The 17910-nt window shown below is 36.0% G+C and overlaps 1 protein-coding gene across 1 annotated transcript; it reads left to right on the top strand.

The window, feature by feature from the left end:
- Positions 1-150: 150 nt before the first annotated feature.
- Positions 151-15420, top strand: LOC131638467 (uncharacterized). Its single transcript, XM_058909027.1, has 15 exons — positions 151-386; positions 5167-7142; positions 7503-7925; positions 8868-9049; positions 9179-9621; positions 10241-10293; positions 10384-10491; positions 10565-12276; positions 12444-12552; positions 12977-13154; positions 13648-13712; positions 13788-13903; positions 13979-14839; positions 14970-15066; positions 15172-15420. The coding sequence occupies exons 1-15, from the start codon at positions 151-153 to the stop codon at positions 15186-15188; spliced, it is 6576 nt and encodes a 2191-aa protein (XP_058765010.1). The 3' UTR covers positions 15189-15420.
- Positions 15421-17910: the final 2490 nt, after the last annotated feature.

Below are 17910 nucleotides of genomic sequence, written 5' to 3'. Positions count from 1 at the left end.
TGCTACAATCAAGTGAGAATTGCGTGATTATTGAGTCGCTTGGGTCGTATTCCTTATCTAGGCTCATGTCGGGGCTAGGATGGAATATGGAGAGGCCCGACTCGTGGCATTGGGAGTATTGACTTTGTTGTTGTTGTTGGGTGTAGCCATATGGTTGTTGTTGGTAAAGAGTTTGATAATCTGTTTGGTAAGGGTATAGATATTGGTGTTCGGAGGTCGGATGGTGTTGGTACTGAATTTGGTATGAGCATTGTTGACTTTGTTGGCTTGGTTGGTTTTGTTGGTGTTGATGACTTTATTGGCGTTGTTAGGGTGGTTGTTAGTTGTGTAATTGTTGGTGAGGGTCGTGCAAGTAGTACGGGTCATACACACACATTTCAGGGATTGTAACCGATCTATACCAACTCATGTATTTTTCAGTTGGATGCATTGGAAATGGGGAAATAGGGAACCGAAGAACAAATCGACGGCGTTCCTTCCACATCTGACAAAATTCGGGTGCAAATGATTTCCAATCTTAGACATCCCATTGGTGATTCACTATTTTGATATGACATTCGCCCAAATCAGTTGGGGGAATCGGAATCTCTCCACGCATGCCAAATTAGAGTTTCACATGGTCAGTCTGGTGCATCTCCTATAAAACTGCATAGGAAAAAAGAATACAATATATTATTTGGAATATCGTTGGTAATACATATATGATTCATAAAAAGTTTAGTGGTTATACATCTTGAGGTCGCAGGTGATCCAAAAGTTGTCGATACAACAAAATATTCTCCCTCGGGTTCTTGCTGTATTCCAACCTTATACCACAAAACCTTAAACGAAAAAAGTGGGAACATGTTATTTCTAATTTTTTTCTAGAAAAGAGCGAGAAAATTAAAATAGAGTTATAAACTTACATTGTTGCATAAGGGAATGTGCAGTTGTCGTCGTTTGCAGGGGTGAGTGTGGGCATTCTCCACCAACCCTATACTTGGAGTAAGAACGTGCATCTACAAAACATGCAAGTATTGTTTTTGGCGTTCTTATAGAGAGATTGATACAACATTGCCAAAACGGCGGACCCCCAGCTATACTTTTTAATCTTATTAATATTGTCAAACAAACTTAAATAAAAAAATTGATAGTGTTACCTGTCGACTCTGGAAATAAGCGGTTACCAAACAATTTTTTGGAGGGTTAATAGTAGTTCACCCCCCTGTAATGTTAGCGAATTTTGCTTTTCCCCCCTCCCTACCTTTTGGCAACGATTTTTTCAAAAAAAACGTTGCCAAAACCTGCCTTTGGCAACGGTGGGGGGTAAACCGAAACACGCTCATATTACAGGGGGTAAACTACTATTAACCCTTTTTTGGAAGAATAAGAAATTATATATATTTCCAAAAAGAATATTTACATAGTGACCCAGAGGGTCCAACTAGGCTCCAAGAGCACCAAACAAAACAAAAACCTCACAAAAGGAGAGGAGCAATCCTCCCTCTATATTCAGGTTTCCTCCACATCCTATTGACTATACTATCTATGATCTCACTATACACATTCTTGCCATTAGTATTGCTATCATTTTTCCTATATATTTTCTCATCCATATACAGCCAACATCTATAAACAGTTTCAGAGAAACCAGTTTTCAACAAGCTAGTACTCCAGTCCTTCTTCTTACTCTTGTGCTCCAACCAAGCGATCTATTGATCCCATCTCTGAGGCATATGATCTATTTGCATCCACTTCAGAATCTCCTGCCAAATGGTGCTCATTTCTCTGCATTCAAACAATAAATGCTGCAAACTCTCATCACCTCTACAAAACACACACGCAACATTATCCAGAATTTCAAAACGAGCTAACCGATCCTTAGTTGCAAATCTTCAATGGCATGCCATCCATGTCGTGAAAATGGATCGAGGACGAGCTTCATTACCATACATGATTTTCCTCCAAGTGACTGGTTGTGTGTTACTGCAGAGTCCATGATAAAACTTCTTCTTGCAGAATTTTCCCTCATTTACAGCATCATGCCAGATTCCCAACTCTTGAGCCTCGTGCCTTTGATTAAGAACTGCCCGCAGAATCCACGAGCATGTGGTACCAATTGTTGCAGTCAATTGGTGCCCTTTTAGAGTTTACTTCCTTGCCAGTCCATAAAAATGTTCGACACATGCTCTCCATTTTCTTGGTAACTCCTTTAGGTATGGGAATACAATGTAGCCAGTAATTAGCAGTGCTGAAAATTACACTATTAATCAACTGCAACCTTCCTGCATAGCTAAGCATCTGAGCTGACCAGTGGTTGATTTTCTTCCCAATTTTCTCTACCAACATTGAACATTGATTATTAGTTAGTCTCTTACTCTCCAAAGGGATCCCTAGGTACTTAAAAGGTAAGCATCCTACATCAAACCCAATGATAAGAGTATTATGAGGTTACCAAACAATATCATAAGATAACACTTTGTTTTAAGGAAAATTTTGTCCTCGGTTGAATTCTCATCCAACTTAATAAACTCATAATACTCTTTAAAGGTCTTAATATTGATACCTTGACCCCTCGAATTCTGGTCCGCCTCAATCATATCTACCCCCAGTACCTTATCACATAGTTCATTTGCATGTTGGGCACTCTCATTAATTAACAACCTTCCCATCAATCAGAAGACCAAACAACATGTAAACATCCTCCAGAGTGATTGTACACTTACCTATTGAAAGATGAAATTGGCTTAGAAGATTTCTTTACTATTATAGTTTTTTTTAATTAATCGATTTAATTGGTTTAGATCAATCTCAATTTGTTTTGTCCGTCTCATTTTTTTTCCAATCTAGTCTAGTTATTAGAAAAAAGGCTAAATTACCTCTAGGGTCCTTTAAGTTATTTAATTGTAACGATTTGGTCCTTTATCTTATTTTTGCTACAAATAAGTCCTTTAAGTTACCAAACATCTTCAACGTTACCCTTCCTCACAGATTCCGTTCCAAAACGGATGATGTGTTACTAACGTTGCTGAGGTGTCCGTTAACGTTGCTGACACAAAATTTTTATTTAATTATTTTAAAGATGCTGACATGGAATATTTTTATTTAATTATTTTAAAGATTTATTTCAAATATTTAAAATGAAAATTTTGGGCCTTTAGCCCATCAATTGCAAAGTTACTTCATTCTAGTCCATAATTTTTTTAATCATCTAGTTTGTTTAATCAATATATACACCTGATTTTTCTATACACAAAACGATGTGGAACTAAATGGAAACTGATTTTCCCCTCCATGAATAATTATGCAGTAGCTAATTGGTATGCTCTTTCTTTCCAACAATAACACCCTTACAAGACCAACAACATACAATTACAACATTAATACTTACAACATTAATACAAGAACAAGATTATGATGATCATAATACTTATACTACTACTGATCATATTCATCATCAACAGCTACAATTAGAAAATAGCAATAACAGTAATACTCACAATTTCTTTGGTTTGCAAAATATCATGAGTATGGATTCTACTTCCATGGATAATAGTTCTGGTTCAAATTATGTTGTTTATGACAACTAGTCCAATTCCATCTCCATCATGTGCGCCCATGGTTGCTTTTCCTACACAAAATAAACTGTTTATGATACTCCCTAAATGTTTTGTGTGTGATAGGATCCCTAATGCGAAGGTGGACTCAAAGGGACAATCTGAATGTGTGTTGTTTAAGCCTATATTGTGGAGAGTTTGTGTTAAGATAAATAGAGAAGGAAAAAAATAGGAACATACATATGGTTAGGAGTGATAAGAGGAAAATGCATATGTATAAAACTCACCAAGTTTAGTTTATCACTTGAAGAGAATTGATTAAATGCATGCATAGCATGAGGCAGCTCTAGCAGAGCAACTGGGTCACACGAACCTTTTTTCGGAAGCATTGTCATGAAGAGATTTCTCGAAATCAACTCGTAATACACATGCGTGAACCATTAACAAATTCTGTGCTAGACCGTAAAAGATGCTTGGTATTGAAAAACCGCCACTGGATCCTCTAATCATTTTCACAACATACTTGTGTCGGGATTCATGAAGATATATACATGCATAAAAAGAAGCATTCAAATCGTCTAGGCCAAAGATGAAAAATTGTTGATTCGTGATGATGATAACGATCTGCAAGATAAGAAGAAGGAAGCAGGAAGCAAATTGCCACAACCATATATTTCATTTAGTCCCACATCGTTTTATGTATAGAAAAGTTTGGTGTATATATTGATTAAACAAACTAGAATATTTAAAAGGTTCTGGTCTGAAATAAAGTAGCTTTGGCTATGAATAGGCTAAAGGCCTAAAAATTTTAAAATAAATTTTTAAAATAATTAAATAAAAAAATTCTATGTCAGCGTTGCCAAAGGCAGGTTGCCAAGGCAGGTTTTGGCAACGTTTTTTTTGAAAAAACCGTTGCCAAAAGGTAGGGAGGAGGCAAAAACAAAATTCGCTAACATTACAGGGGGTAAATTACTATTAACCCTCTTTAAAATGATTAAATAAAAAAAACTTGTGTGCGGCGAGTGGATGTACGAGGAAATGAACCCTGCCTTTATAATTTGGACACCTGTTTACACGTTTTCCCTATGTTGAAAAAGGCCAAAATTCGAAATAAATGAATCTATTCTTATCAAAATAAATATAAATTCCACTTGGAACTCGGAACAAGTACCCACACACTCTCTCTTTCCGTTCTGTCATTTCCATTTCTACTTTTCTCTCACTTCTCTACTCCATCTACCGCCCTTTCCCTTTCCTCGCCGGAACCCTAATTCCATCCGCCGGAACTCAATAAACCACCGCCGAGGTATCATCCACCTTTTCACTATTCTATTATTTTTTTCAATCAAAATTTTGTTTGAATGTTCACTTTACGCTCACAATGAACTAGTTGTTGATGCAGTAGATGATTGAAGAATAGGTGAAACCGAAAGAAGCTGGATTTCCTCGCCGAATGGAGGGAGGTAGCATCTCTAGACTTTATTATTCTGGTACTTTCATGTCCAACTTTTTTTTGGTTTTGGATATAGGGTTCTCACAGTGTAATACAATACAATTCTATTTTTGATAGTGTGTGTTTATGAAAGTTTCTGATAGCGTTTCTCTAGTCTGATTCACTTGTATGTTTAAGGGATACACTCATGGATTATGATGACAATGACTATCAAAGCCAGAATCTCAATTTAGCTGGTGAAGGGAGTACCAAATTTCCTCCAGTTTTAAGACCATATGCTCTCCCCAAGTTTGATTATGATGAAAGCCTCCAAGGTCATTTAAGGTTTGATAGTTTGGTTGATACTGAAGTTTTCCTTGGCATTGAAAGTAACGCAGATAATCAGTGGATTGACGCGTACTCCCGGGTAAGTAGTGGCGTAGAGTTCAATTCAACTGAAGCTGAAACTTGCTCTATATCAAGGCATAATAATGTTTGGTCTGAGGCGACTTCCTCGGAATCTGTTGAGATGCTACTAAAATCTGTTGGACAGGAGGAATTTGTCCCTAGAGAAGGTGTTATACAGGAATCAGATGCCTGTGATGAACTTGCATGCTTAGTCAACCAAATGGATCCCTCTCTGAAAGCTGATGAGAAAATTGAGTTTAAAGATGATGTTGCTGATACACAGCCGCCTAGTTGTATTCATGAAAACGTATCCGGATCAAAAGAGGATGTAGAAATGGAGCAGTCTCTGGCCGGAATTTCCCAAGGCCGTGAAAGCGAACCATCAATAGATGGAAGTTTAAATAATATGGAACCACCTGATATGCAACGTCATATTGACTTACCCGAGTCTGGGGGGATTCTCTTCACTGATGGTAAATATGATGATACAAACCAAATGAAAGTTGAAACTCCCGCTGATACTTTTCTCCATGAAAAAACTAATGATAAGTCATCTGTGTCTGTGGCGACGACTAATATGAATGAGGCATCTACAGTGAATATCCCTTCTACTTGTGAAGTGTTAAAAATTCAAAATACGCTAAATCAAATAGTTGGTACCGGTGATGACAACCAAAGTTCTTTACAAACACAAACTAGTAAGCTGGATTTGGAGTCTTGCGTGAAGAACGGAAATTTTGATGTTGACACTCAAACTTTAGATATCAGCGCGGTTGAGGGTGAATCAAATCAGTCTGATAATCCACTTTGTTTAATCCACGGAGAAGACACTTTGGAATGTGTGAGTGTAGTTGAAGGCCTTGCGACTGGGATAGGTACTTCAGAGAAATCCTTGAACACTGTATCTAATGATATTTCTAACCTGCAGAAAACAGAAAGAGGAAGTGAAGATGCATGTTTTAGAGATTTTTCCCTGAGAAATGCTAATATAGACACATTATTGATTAAAGATTCTGTGGCGGGTGATCAATCTGCACCAATTACAAGCAATACTCCAAAGATTGCAATAAAAGATGATTCTAGTTCTGAAGGGGAAGATGCATGTTTTAAAGATTTATCTCAAGGGAATGCAAATAAAGGTGCTTTATTGGTTAAAGGTCCTCTGATGGATGATCAATCTCCACTAAGTACAAGTGACACACCAAAGATTGCCGTAGAAGATGATTCTAGTTCTGAGGGGCATAGAATTGAGGTCAGTAGTTCTGATTGTGGAACTTGTCCTAATTATCATCTGAATACGGTTACAATTGAGAAGACACTTGTCGAGAGCAATGTTTCTAAGGAAAAAGAGTTGTTAAACATTGGTAACCAGATGGATACAGATGATTTGTCAAGTAAGGCAGATGCATCTATGTTTGCTGTGGTGGATAAAAAGACTTTTGTAGTTAGCGAAGGCAATAGTGATGACAGAGCAAGTTTTTTCAGTTCCAATACAGTGGTTTCTACTAAGTCTTGTATTTTGGGTGAGACAACTCCAATGTGTGAAAACAACAAATCTAACAAGCAGGGTGATCATAAATTTTTTTGTCAAGCCATTTCTGTCAGTGGCCAAGGGAGTGAAAAGGCTCCTTTTGATTTGAGCACAGTTCATTGTGATGTTGATCAATCTCATCTTGCTGACGGGGGAGTTTGTTCATCATCTCTTGGTGCATGTAGCGTGGAAACCTCCACAGTGTCAGTTGATGTCATGCCCATCAATAGTTCAGGTATATTTCAAATTAGAAAATATCTATCTTGTTTTAGGGTTTATCTTCAATGTTTTTTTGCATCTTATTTTTCAGGTTCAAAATATTTGTTAGAAAGTATTTATTCAACATCCTGAAAGACAGTATATGTTGTACCTCCTAGCAGAATTGTGTATTGCGTGCTTAATAACTAGTCTGTAGTAAGTTACTAGTAATATAATATGCTGATTGGCATATTCTGACACTATATTGAGCTTCTTAAGGCTTGACCTATAAATAAGTAATCTGCGTACCTTACTGAAAGCTTAGGTGAATCATTGCATCAGTTTCACTCCACAAGATACTCAGATTTCTCTCTCTGGTTTATCATTTTCCTTACAGATGTTCACGAGCTTAAAAGGATGAAGCATGTTGACTCTGCTTCTGTTGATGAAAAGGAAGACTTTGAAGCCCAAATAGTTGAGGAAGCAGGCATTTCTCTCCCTGTTGGGTTTTCTAAACTGGAAGTTGATCCTTGTACTGTTGCTGGAAACGACAATAAAAAAAAATCCGACAATACTGGTCACATATCATGGGAGGCAGACAACAGCTCTCTGCATATTCTGGATACTAGTGCTACTGAAAGTATTGGTGAACCTCAAGAAATACAAAGCGTTGATCACGAGTGCACAAAAGAGTCTAGTGTGGTTGCTGTTCTATGTGAACCAATAAAGAAACAGGGCAATGAGGTTACTGTTTCTTTTATTAAGGATGATAAAGAGGCAATACAAGAGCATCATGACAAGCCATACTCGAAATTATCAGGTAATCTTTAATATATTCTTGTGATTCCTTTCCAATTTTATAGTTTTTTTTTAGGTGTAATCAGTTGTTAATGACTGTTTACTGATAGTGCTTTGTGCACCTTTAAGAACACAATGTCAACATGTAACTATTCTTGAATGTTAGAGCATCTTGTTACACATATTAAGCCTGACACCTTATTTATGGTTAGTGCATGTGAATGTGGTTGTAGCATCTTATTCCCGATCAATTGTCGACCTTTTGATTTGCTCTTGATTTTTCTTGTTTACTCTTGTTTCTGCTTGCTGTATGCATATAACATATTAACTTCTGGGTGTAACATTGGAAAATGTTATAATTTATACCCCCTCCTCCTTTTTTATTGGGATTTTTTTTTACCAAAATACTAAGAAGTTGTTTTACAATACCAATGAATCATTAATGTTATTTTTCCTAGTATTATATTTTGGGAAATGCTAACAAGTGTCCTGGGGCACTCTTTAAGTAATTAAAGTGGTAAATTTTTATAAAAATGCATGTATTCAATGCATTGAAAATGCATTTGAAATTGAAATATTAACTTTTGTAAAGAATATTTTCTTTATTTAGTATCCTTAAAGAGTGCCCCAGGGGCACTTGTTAGCATGACCCTTATACTTTTAAGTATTTATTACTCTATCCTTTTTCAACTCTTAAAATTTATCTTTCCCATATCATTAAGGAAGGGCAATTTTGTAAAATCCTTCATAATTTATCTCTTTTCATACAACAATCATTACATTTCTTAATACCCGTGAAACTATCAAAACGCCTTATAATAAAAAGCAGAGATATAGTATGTTTGAGAATGACCCCCATGACCCATCTCATGTTAGTACAATTGTTGAAAATATAGTATGTTTGAATTTGAACCATGTGCTGAATTGTTTATACTTGATCCTCACAATGAGTTGCATACTGAAGGTTGTTCTGCCAATCCTCCGTATAATAAGCATGATGTATCTAAAGATGGGAGAAGTGTAGTTCCTGATGTAGGTCTTGTGGCAAATTCGTCCAAAAAAGACGTTACAGATTGGACCCCAATAGGAGCAAAAGCTGGTGCGAGGGGTCCCTTTCCTGTTATTGTAGCCAACAAAGACTCGGTGGTAATCCGTGTTACTTTTCCATTATTTACAGCTTATTGAAAAATTCATTGTAAAATACATTTTGTATTTTTCATTATGAATTGATCTAGTTGACTTATTTTATTCTTTTTTCTCCTCTTATTTTTAAAGGTTGTAGCAGAATCTCCGCTGGCTTCTGAATTAGGTACTCCCAAACCGAATGTAGCTAGACTTGTATCTCATGGAAGTCCACTAATACCTGATGGTGATTTAGCACAAAGTGTTTCTAAAGGTACACCTGAACATAAAACCAGGCGAACACCTAATAAGACTGCTGGAAAGGAATCATCTAGAAAAGGAAGCAAAGGAAAGACTCCAGCAAAACGGTCAGAAAAAGGGGACAGATCAACCAGTGTACCTCTGAGCCCATCCTCTGGTTTCCAGCTGATGCAATCCAACGAGGCACATCAGTATAGGAAAATTGATTCCATCAGTACAAAGCCATTTTCAGATTTGAATACCTCTGCTTCTCCGTCTGTTATGTTTCAACAGCCTTTTATGGATGTTCAACAAGTACAGCTACGTGCACAGATCTTTGTATATGGAGCTTTGATGTGAGTTCTAATGTTGGCTGTTATTTTCATTTAAATGTTATGGTTACTTAGATATGATGTGCAAGTGTGCTTATGAATATTATATTTTCATCCGTTCCCCTACACACTTATAGCCCTCGGTGTTAAAAATTGGACCAGACTAGTTGATCCTACAAGTTGAACTAGGAATCAGTCAAGCATTCTGTTCCAAACTGATCTTAGAATCAGTAAAGCATTCTGTTCCTAACCGATCTTAGAATCGTTGAGAACTATAAAAAGTTCAGCTGTAAGATTGTTTTTTCTTTCTCTTCTGTAATTTTTATTTTTATCTCAAAATTTTAACTAATGTCTGGTAAAAATAGCCATTATTATGGGTTTTACTATTTTACCATTTACTATTGATTTTCTTTGATTTTAATTTAAAATTAAACTCTTATATTTTAATATTACTTACTACGATTTGGTGTTGAACCTTAGTTATCTTCTATGGTGTTCCCAACTTCTAATAACTGTTATCTGAATCCAAAGCCTGTTTGCGTCTTTATGTGATAGGATTTTGTTTAGGCAGCATGAGTTGTGCTATACTCACCAGTATGATGATCAATTGTGCTGATCATTTTTCTTATTGATGTTGCTGCAGTCAAGGCATAGTACCTGAGGAGGCCTATATGTTATCGGCTTTTGGCGGTGCAGGTTTTTGCCCCCCTCAAAACCATGATCTCTTTACTTATTTTTTTTCTTGCTTGCAACAAAGTATTAAGCTCCTAGAAATTGTTTATTTAGATGGTGGACGGAACTTTTGGGAGAAAGCCTGGTCTTCCTGCTTGGAAAGGCAGCGGAGCCATAAGTCTCATCCAACTAACTCAGACACACCACTGCAATCACTATCTGGTATATTTATAATATGTACTTACATATGTGTTTAGATTTCCCTCTGGTCTCACATCGTGTAACTATTTTGCAGGTACTAGAACCGCTGATTTGGCAGTTAAGCAAAGCGAACTGCAAGGAAAGGGTATCACCCCCCCTCTTGGCCTAGCCAGTAGCATGAGCACTCCAACCATTGTAAACCCTTTCATTCCCCTGTCATCTCCCCTTTGGAGTTTACCGTCTCCCTCACAGGCACTTGTTTCATTGCATCCTAATCAAACTCCACCACTGAGAAACTTCCTTGGGCATAATACATCTAGGATATCCCAATCCCCCCTTCGTGGACCATGGGTTGCTTCTTCTACTCCTGCTCTTGATAACAGTTCCTATCTCTCTGCATCACCTGTCACAGATACAATTAAATCCAGTTCAATCAAAGGAACTTCTGCACCTTCTTCCTCTAGCATTAAGAATGTCCCTCCTAATCTGCAAGCTTCTAATGTAGGTCTACAAAATGTATTTCTGCAAACTACTCCTCTGTTTAATACAAGCAATGCGACTGTATCATCTGCCCGACAATCTTGTGATCCGAAGTCCAAAAAAAGGAAAAAGGTTACAACAGAGTCTGAGGATCTCGGCCATAAGAGTATGCATTTGCAGTCACACCTAGTATCAACTCCTATTGTCAGCAACCATATATCTCCTGCTAACGCCACTGAACCCCCTGTTGTGAATGTGCCAGTAACTACTGTTGAAAAATCAGTTGAGTCTGTATCTCCTCTATCTCTGGCTGATCGCCTCAAAGGTGGCTGGAATATTGAGAAAAGGATTATGTCAGATGAGTCTCTTACAAAAATTGAGGAGGCAAGGATAAATGCAGAAGAAGCTTCTACTCTTTCTGCCGCTGCGGTGAATCATAGCATGGAGATATGGAAACAGTTGGATAAGCAAAAAAATTCTGGATTGGCTTCAGATATTGAGGCCAAATTAGCTTCTGCAGCAGTTGCAGCTGCAGCAGCTGCGGCTGTTGCAAAGGCAGCAGCTGCAGCTGCCAATGTTGCGTCAAATGCTGCACTGCAAGCAAAACTGATGGCTGATGAAGCATTGATCTTTTCTGGTCATGAGAGTTCTTGCAGAACTTATTTTTCCGAGGGTATGAGTAACATGGGAAAAGCAACCCCTGCTTCCATCTTAAAGGGTGCAAGTGGAATCAATAGCTCTAGTTCTATTATCGGTGCTGCAAAGGAGGCTTCAAGAAGGAGAGTGGAAGCTGCTTCATTTGCCAGAAAACGAGCTGAAAATGTGGATGCTATTGTGAAGGCTGCTGAGCTGGCAGCAGAAGCTGTTTCACAGGCTGGCAGGATTGTTACAATGGGTGATCCTTTGTCATTAAGTGACTTGGTAGAAGCTGGTCCAGAGGGTTATTGGAAAGCATTCCAAGAGTCTTCTCAGCAAGTTGGGTTATTTAAAGCCACGGGTAGAGGTCCGATGAATGTTGACAATATAGACAGACCAGAAACCTCTCAAATATCTAACAGAGATACCTCATCTATGGAAATGGGGAAGCGGATTGCCGCGATTGAGGAGTCACCCTTTCAGAAGGTGCATAATGAGACGTCACTGGACCATATGAGATCAGTTGATGAAAATAGTTCAAATGGATCAAGGGGCCGCAGGGTTTCTAATTTAGTCAATCCCATTGACGTGCTTCCCGAATCTGTGACTGAATTACAGGTTTCTTTGACTGACGGTAATGGACCCGAAAATCTGGAGAAGAATAGCATAAAAGAGGGCTCACATGTAGAGGTTGTTTTAATAAACTTTTTCCTTTCTTTTAGTGATTGAGTTAATGTAGTTAGATTCATGACTGCTGATTTTTTTGGGTTATTTGTACAACTTTGGTGATTATTAGGTTCTACCGTTCTGGTTTTTAGTATCCATTCTTGGCTAACTGAAGCAATTGTATGTATCAGGTTTTTAAAGATGGAAAGGGATTTAAAGCAGCATGGTTCACAGCCAATTTATTAAGTATGAAAGATGGTAAAGCATATGTATGCTACAACAGGCTTGTAGCTGATGAAGGTTGGTCAAACTTATGCATACTTGTTCATTGATGAGAATGAAATACATTAATTACTATTTGATCAATAAGACAAACTACATGGTTTTGTTTTCTGATTTTTAAAATTTGCAAGAGTCAATGTTGGGCTTTGTGTGCACTTCAACTCAGGAATCCTCTATAATACTACATCTGAATGTAAAAGTTCATAGACAAGATCTTATAACTCATTTTGATATTTTTTGAAGATTGTTTTGTCGTAGGTTTAGTCCATAAATTCACAATTGAGGTTTTGAATTTAAATCAAGCATGTTGGATATAACTTGTTTTATAAAATTATCAGTATGATGCTCGTCACTGGTCATTTCAAATGAAGATTTTATATAATTGTGTAATATAGGCAGCACTCTTTCGATGTGAATAAGAAGAAAAATCATTGTTTCAAAGGTGCAGGGCCTTTAAAGGAATGGGTTTCACTTGAAGATGAGGGAGATAAACCCCCTAGAATACGTGCTGCTCATTCTCTTGCCAGTTTTCATAATGAAGGGACAAGGAAGAGACAGAGAGCAGCTATGGTGGATTATTGGTCCATTGGCGATAAAGTTGATGCTTGGATACAAGAAAGGTATATTTTTTGTTTTTATATTCTATGCTAGAAAGATAACGTGTTGTTTCAATGAATGACTGCAAGATAGAAACTGACCCTTATACTCCATAATTTTATCTCCTTGGCCTTAATCTAACATTTACACCGGATGTGATTTAGTTCCAATTTTTTGTTGGGATGGGTAACTGTGTTTTTTTTAAAGGGAAAGTGGTAATCGTGAAATGTTTTTGATACATATTACCCACCATTCTGGGTGATATTTAGATAAGACAAATAAATCAGATCTTTTATTGCACACACTAAAAGGTTTTGCTGATTTGACTCATCCTATTTATTAGCTTTTGTCTCACATAAACTTCATAGCTGCAAAGCTTGACCAATTAATAACGGTCTTGCTGCTTGGTTTTGCACCTTAGCTGTGTATTTCCTTTTATAATAATGATGTATTTCGTATATTACGTCTATATTTTGATATAGCAGTTACCTCTAATTTAGCTATTTTTGTTATTAGTTGGCGAGAAGGAATTATTGCAGAAAGGAATAAGAAAGATAAAACATATACTGTCCAATTCCCAGGTATTGAAGTTATCTAACTAGCCATTAATTTTAACCGGCTTCTTGGAAATACATAATCTATTTGGTTTTCTGCAGCAAGTGGAGAAAAATTAGTTGTTGAAGCTTGGTATCTCCGTTCATCCCTCATTTGGAATGATGGGAATTGGGTTGAGTCTCCTAATGTGGGAGCAAATGACAGTCCCACCAATGAGGTACTTTGTTTGCAAACTCTGACGTTTTAACTTGATGCAGTGCCTTCTGTACTGAACTGTGCATTTTGATTGCAGGGTGTTGCACCGCGCGAAAAACGGACTAAGTTAGGAAGTCCTGCACAAGAACTTGTAAAGGGAAAAGACAAGACCTTAAAAGGCACTTATGCTTCAGAATCAGCTAATCCCAGTGAATTGAGATTACTTAATTTGAATGAAGATCATAAAGTGTTCAATGTTGGTAAGAACATCAAGAATGAAAAGAACTCAGATGCACACAGATTGGCAAGGTCTGGTCTTCAAAAAGAAGGACCAAAAGTGATCTTCGGAGTTCCTAAACAGGGGAAGAAAAAGAAATTTATGGAAGTAAGCAAACATTATGTTGCAGGGGGGACAAGTAGGATTATTGATGGAAACGATTCAGATAAGATTGCAGATTCTTTGATGCCACATGCTTCAAGATCAAGCGGATGGAAAAATAGTTCAATAAAAGACACCAAAGAAAAATTAGGAGCTGACTGCAAGCCCACTTCTAAGTCTGGAAAGCCACAGGTTTTGGGTAGAGTGATCCCATCAAAACAAAAACCTTTGTCAAGCTCTCGTAACCATGATTTGACAAGTCGTACAGAAAGGACAAGGGATTCTTCAAGTCACGTCAACAATGCTTCTCAGCGTGAAAATCAGAGGGAAAGGGCATCCTATTCTGAAACCTCAGGAGCAAGACAAACCTCAAATTCCTCACGTGCATCTTCAACCGATTCTCATCCCACTAAGAAGCCACCCACATCAAGAGTAAGTAAAGGAAAACAAGCACATGCTGAAGGAAGGTGGGGTAAAGTTGAAGTGGAAAAGGCTGTGAAAGGAAATCCGGTTAAATCAACCTCTGAAGAAGTTCTTGAGCCTCGTAGATCGAATCGCAAGATCCAGCCAACATCTAGAGTAAGAATATGTTTGACATCAACTTAAATTGATTGTTTTAAAGTTTTGCATCTATTGATTTTATTTTATTTTCAAAATTTTAACAAATTTAGCCATTTATTTTGAGCCTGATGTTGTTCTGGTTTGGCAGCTATTGGAAGGAATCCAGAGCTCATTAATTATCTCAAAGACTCCCTCGGGTCCACACGAAAAAGGTTATAAAAACCAGAACCGGAATACTCCTAGGGGTAAGATTCTGTTTCTATAATTCTACTCAGCTATTCTCATGCATCTGTAGCAGCAGGGTGAGTCTATATACTTAACAATTTCAATTTATTGATTAACTTTGACAGGTAATAACCATAGTTGAATGAAGGCTGCGATTGTATGATTCACATAAGTTGCATAAATTTGTATATTATATATAATAGGGGACATATCTATGGGAATTCTTGCTTTATTTTTGGTTTTAGACAGACTAGTCAGAGTAGCTGTTTATATTGATTTATTCATGTCTCGGCGAATGGCACTGTAGGCTGTACACGGAATTTATCCATGTTTATTTATAGACGTTTGCTGATATATCAAATGGTAGCATAATACTTCCTTGGGTATTATTAACTAGTACAGCGGATTTTGCTCCCATTTTTTCTCCTTTGCCTATTGTCTGCACATTAAATCAATATAGGTTGGCAAAATTTGGGATAACAATTGCGGTGACAATCATCAGCTCTATAAAGAAAAGATTTAGTCAATATATTAATATTTATTGTTTTGTAGATTATATTTATAATTTATGAATCTTGCCAATATTTTGTTTCATCTTTAAAGAAAAAGGCGCATCTGGGTTATTAGAGGAAGAAAATGACATAAATCATACATTGAAGATGATAAGGTTATTAGAAATGGTTTTGGTTATTGTACATGAATAATTAATCTTTTCAAAATTTAAAAATAATGTAATCTCTTATAAACTTAAAGTAGTAAATTTAAAGTACATATAGAATGTTATGTATTTGTATATTATTAATGAATAAATGTCTAATTTTCCCCTTTAAAAAGTGAAGAATGACCTTTAGAGTTACATTATTGTTTTTTTAATTAAAAATTACACATTAGAAAATTTATGTAACAAGCTTTAGCTAGAAAAACGTATTCAAATCACAACAAAAATTTAATCTTTTTTTACTGAAATAACAAGTAATTTGATGGGGTAAAGGAAGTAATTTGATGGGGTAAAGGAAGAAGTGATTGGCTTTAATGGTGTATGGAGAAACATGAGGAGAAGATCAAGGGCGTTAGTGGGTGTGGAGGATGAAGATTTAGAAAAAGGGGAAAAAATAAAAAGATTTGCATTGGCAAAGAAAAAGAAAAACAAGGTTAATGGGTGTGGAGGATGGAGTTTAGAAAAAGGGGAAAAATAAAGAGAGATTTGCATTGGCAAGGAAGAACAACAACAAGGTTATGCATCGATGGAAGAAAAGTGCGTTGATTCATTCACACTATTGTTTTTGATGTTCATAAAATCTATTTATTTTATTGTAATAAATTGATCCTTTATAGTTTATATATTTTTTCGCTACAAGTTAATCTATTTCACAAACTCCGTTTCAAAAAAGCGAAGCGACACTAATGGTGCTGATGTGTCACTTAACATAGATCAGAGACCATCATTAGATAATATAATAATTTTTTCATAATTTTTTAATGCACAAAAGTATTTTTTAACTAATTAAAATGCACGCAAAAAGAAGAAATTAAAGAAAAATAGCAAAATAGAAAATAAAATTCTCAAAAAATTACACAAAATGTAAAATGAGAAGAAATATTTTTAGGAATTTTTTCATAAATTTTGGACAAAAACATATTTAATATGAATTTTAGTAGTTAAAAACGAATTAAAATAAAATTGATAGAACAAAATATAGAAAAAAAAAGGACAACGCTGCAGACTAGTGTTTTCTTTGTTTTTTATTTATTTATAAATTTAGACTTAATTTTGTTTATTATGTTTTTTATTCAACAACCAATAACCTTTATCATATTAATATTAAATGACGCCGGCTACATGAATTAACTTTTGACGTGATGTTTATTCAAGATCGTGTTTCTATCCAAATCGTCAATCTTAGAATTTTTTTCAATAACTTCTCTTATAACTATAAATTATTTGATTTTTCTCTATCTAATCTACTCTCTTTACCGCATAATATACATGTTCAAGCCACTTAAGTTTATTTTTCATCATCCTTTCTACTATACTATATGTTACTCCAACACTCTTTCTAATATTATCATTTTTAATCTTATGTCTAGTGTTATAACACATACAACTCATCATCCTTATTTCTACTACACTTACTTTATTCTCGTACCGATTCTTAACCGTATGACATTCTATCCCGTACAACATCGTAGGTTTACTAATGTTGATAAAATTGCCTATAAAATTTTGGAAGGTTTTCTCTATTTTGTGGAAGTGGGCGTAAGAATTACTAAGGGGTATTTTTTAGGCATAATTAGTCACGAAGTCACTTAACTTAATTTAATGTTTCACTTTAATCCCTTATCTAAAAAACGTTACATGTTAGTCCCCTTAAAAACACTTATTAGTTCCTTAACATATCCTCGAACAAGATTAGACGGTTTAGTGGGTCAGATACTGGTGGTGAAAAAAACATTTTTGTTAGTCAAATTGGCCCTTTCCATTAAATTTTGTGAAAAAAGGTTAACTGATGAAGATGTGGCATGAAAACGATGTAATTGGTAAAAATCTGAGATGTATTATAAAATGGAGTTTCTACTTTTCTCGTTTCTAGGTCATGCAATCATCTTCTTTCTTTTCCCTTTTTTTCTAGGGTTTGTTCAACATCTTCTTCATGTTTCATATTCCTTTCTTTTGTTGCGTTAAATTCATCTTTCTTCTATTGCTGCATTTTTTAGGGTTTGTACACCATCTCTTTCAACAATCATCTTCTTCAATTGTTCTCTTCACTGTCAAAGAATTCAAGCAGTACTTCAATGTCAAACAATCAAAATTTTGAGACAATTAGATATGTAATTTGTAGAAACAATAGAAGGAAATGTTTTTG

This window comes from Vicia villosa, unplaced genomic scaffold (assembly GCF_029867415.1).
Source record: "Vicia villosa cultivar HV-30 ecotype Madison, WI unplaced genomic scaffold, Vvil1.0 ctg.002318F_1_1, whole genome shotgun sequence".
Classification (NCBI taxonomy): Eukaryota; Viridiplantae; Streptophyta; class Magnoliopsida; order Fabales; family Fabaceae; genus Vicia; species Vicia villosa.
The sequence above is the reverse complement of the archived record's forward strand: the minus strand, read 5'-3'. Positions and strand labels throughout refer to the sequence as shown.

Excerpts from the sequence above, each read along its gene's own strand:
- LOC131638467 (XM_058909027.1), top strand. The coding sequence starts at position 151 with ATGGTTGTTGTTGGTAAAGAGTTTGATAATCTGTTTGGTAAGGGTATA. Across the intron at positions 10,294-10,383 it reads ATCGGCTTTTGGCGGTGCAG|ATGGTGGACGGAACTTTTGG; the intron begins GTTTTTGCCCCC and ends TTGTTTATTTAG. Across the intron at positions 12,553-12,976 it reads CAGGCTTGTAGCTGATGAAG|GTGCAGGGCCTTTAAAGGAA; the intron begins GTTGGTCAAACT and ends ATTGTTTCAAAG.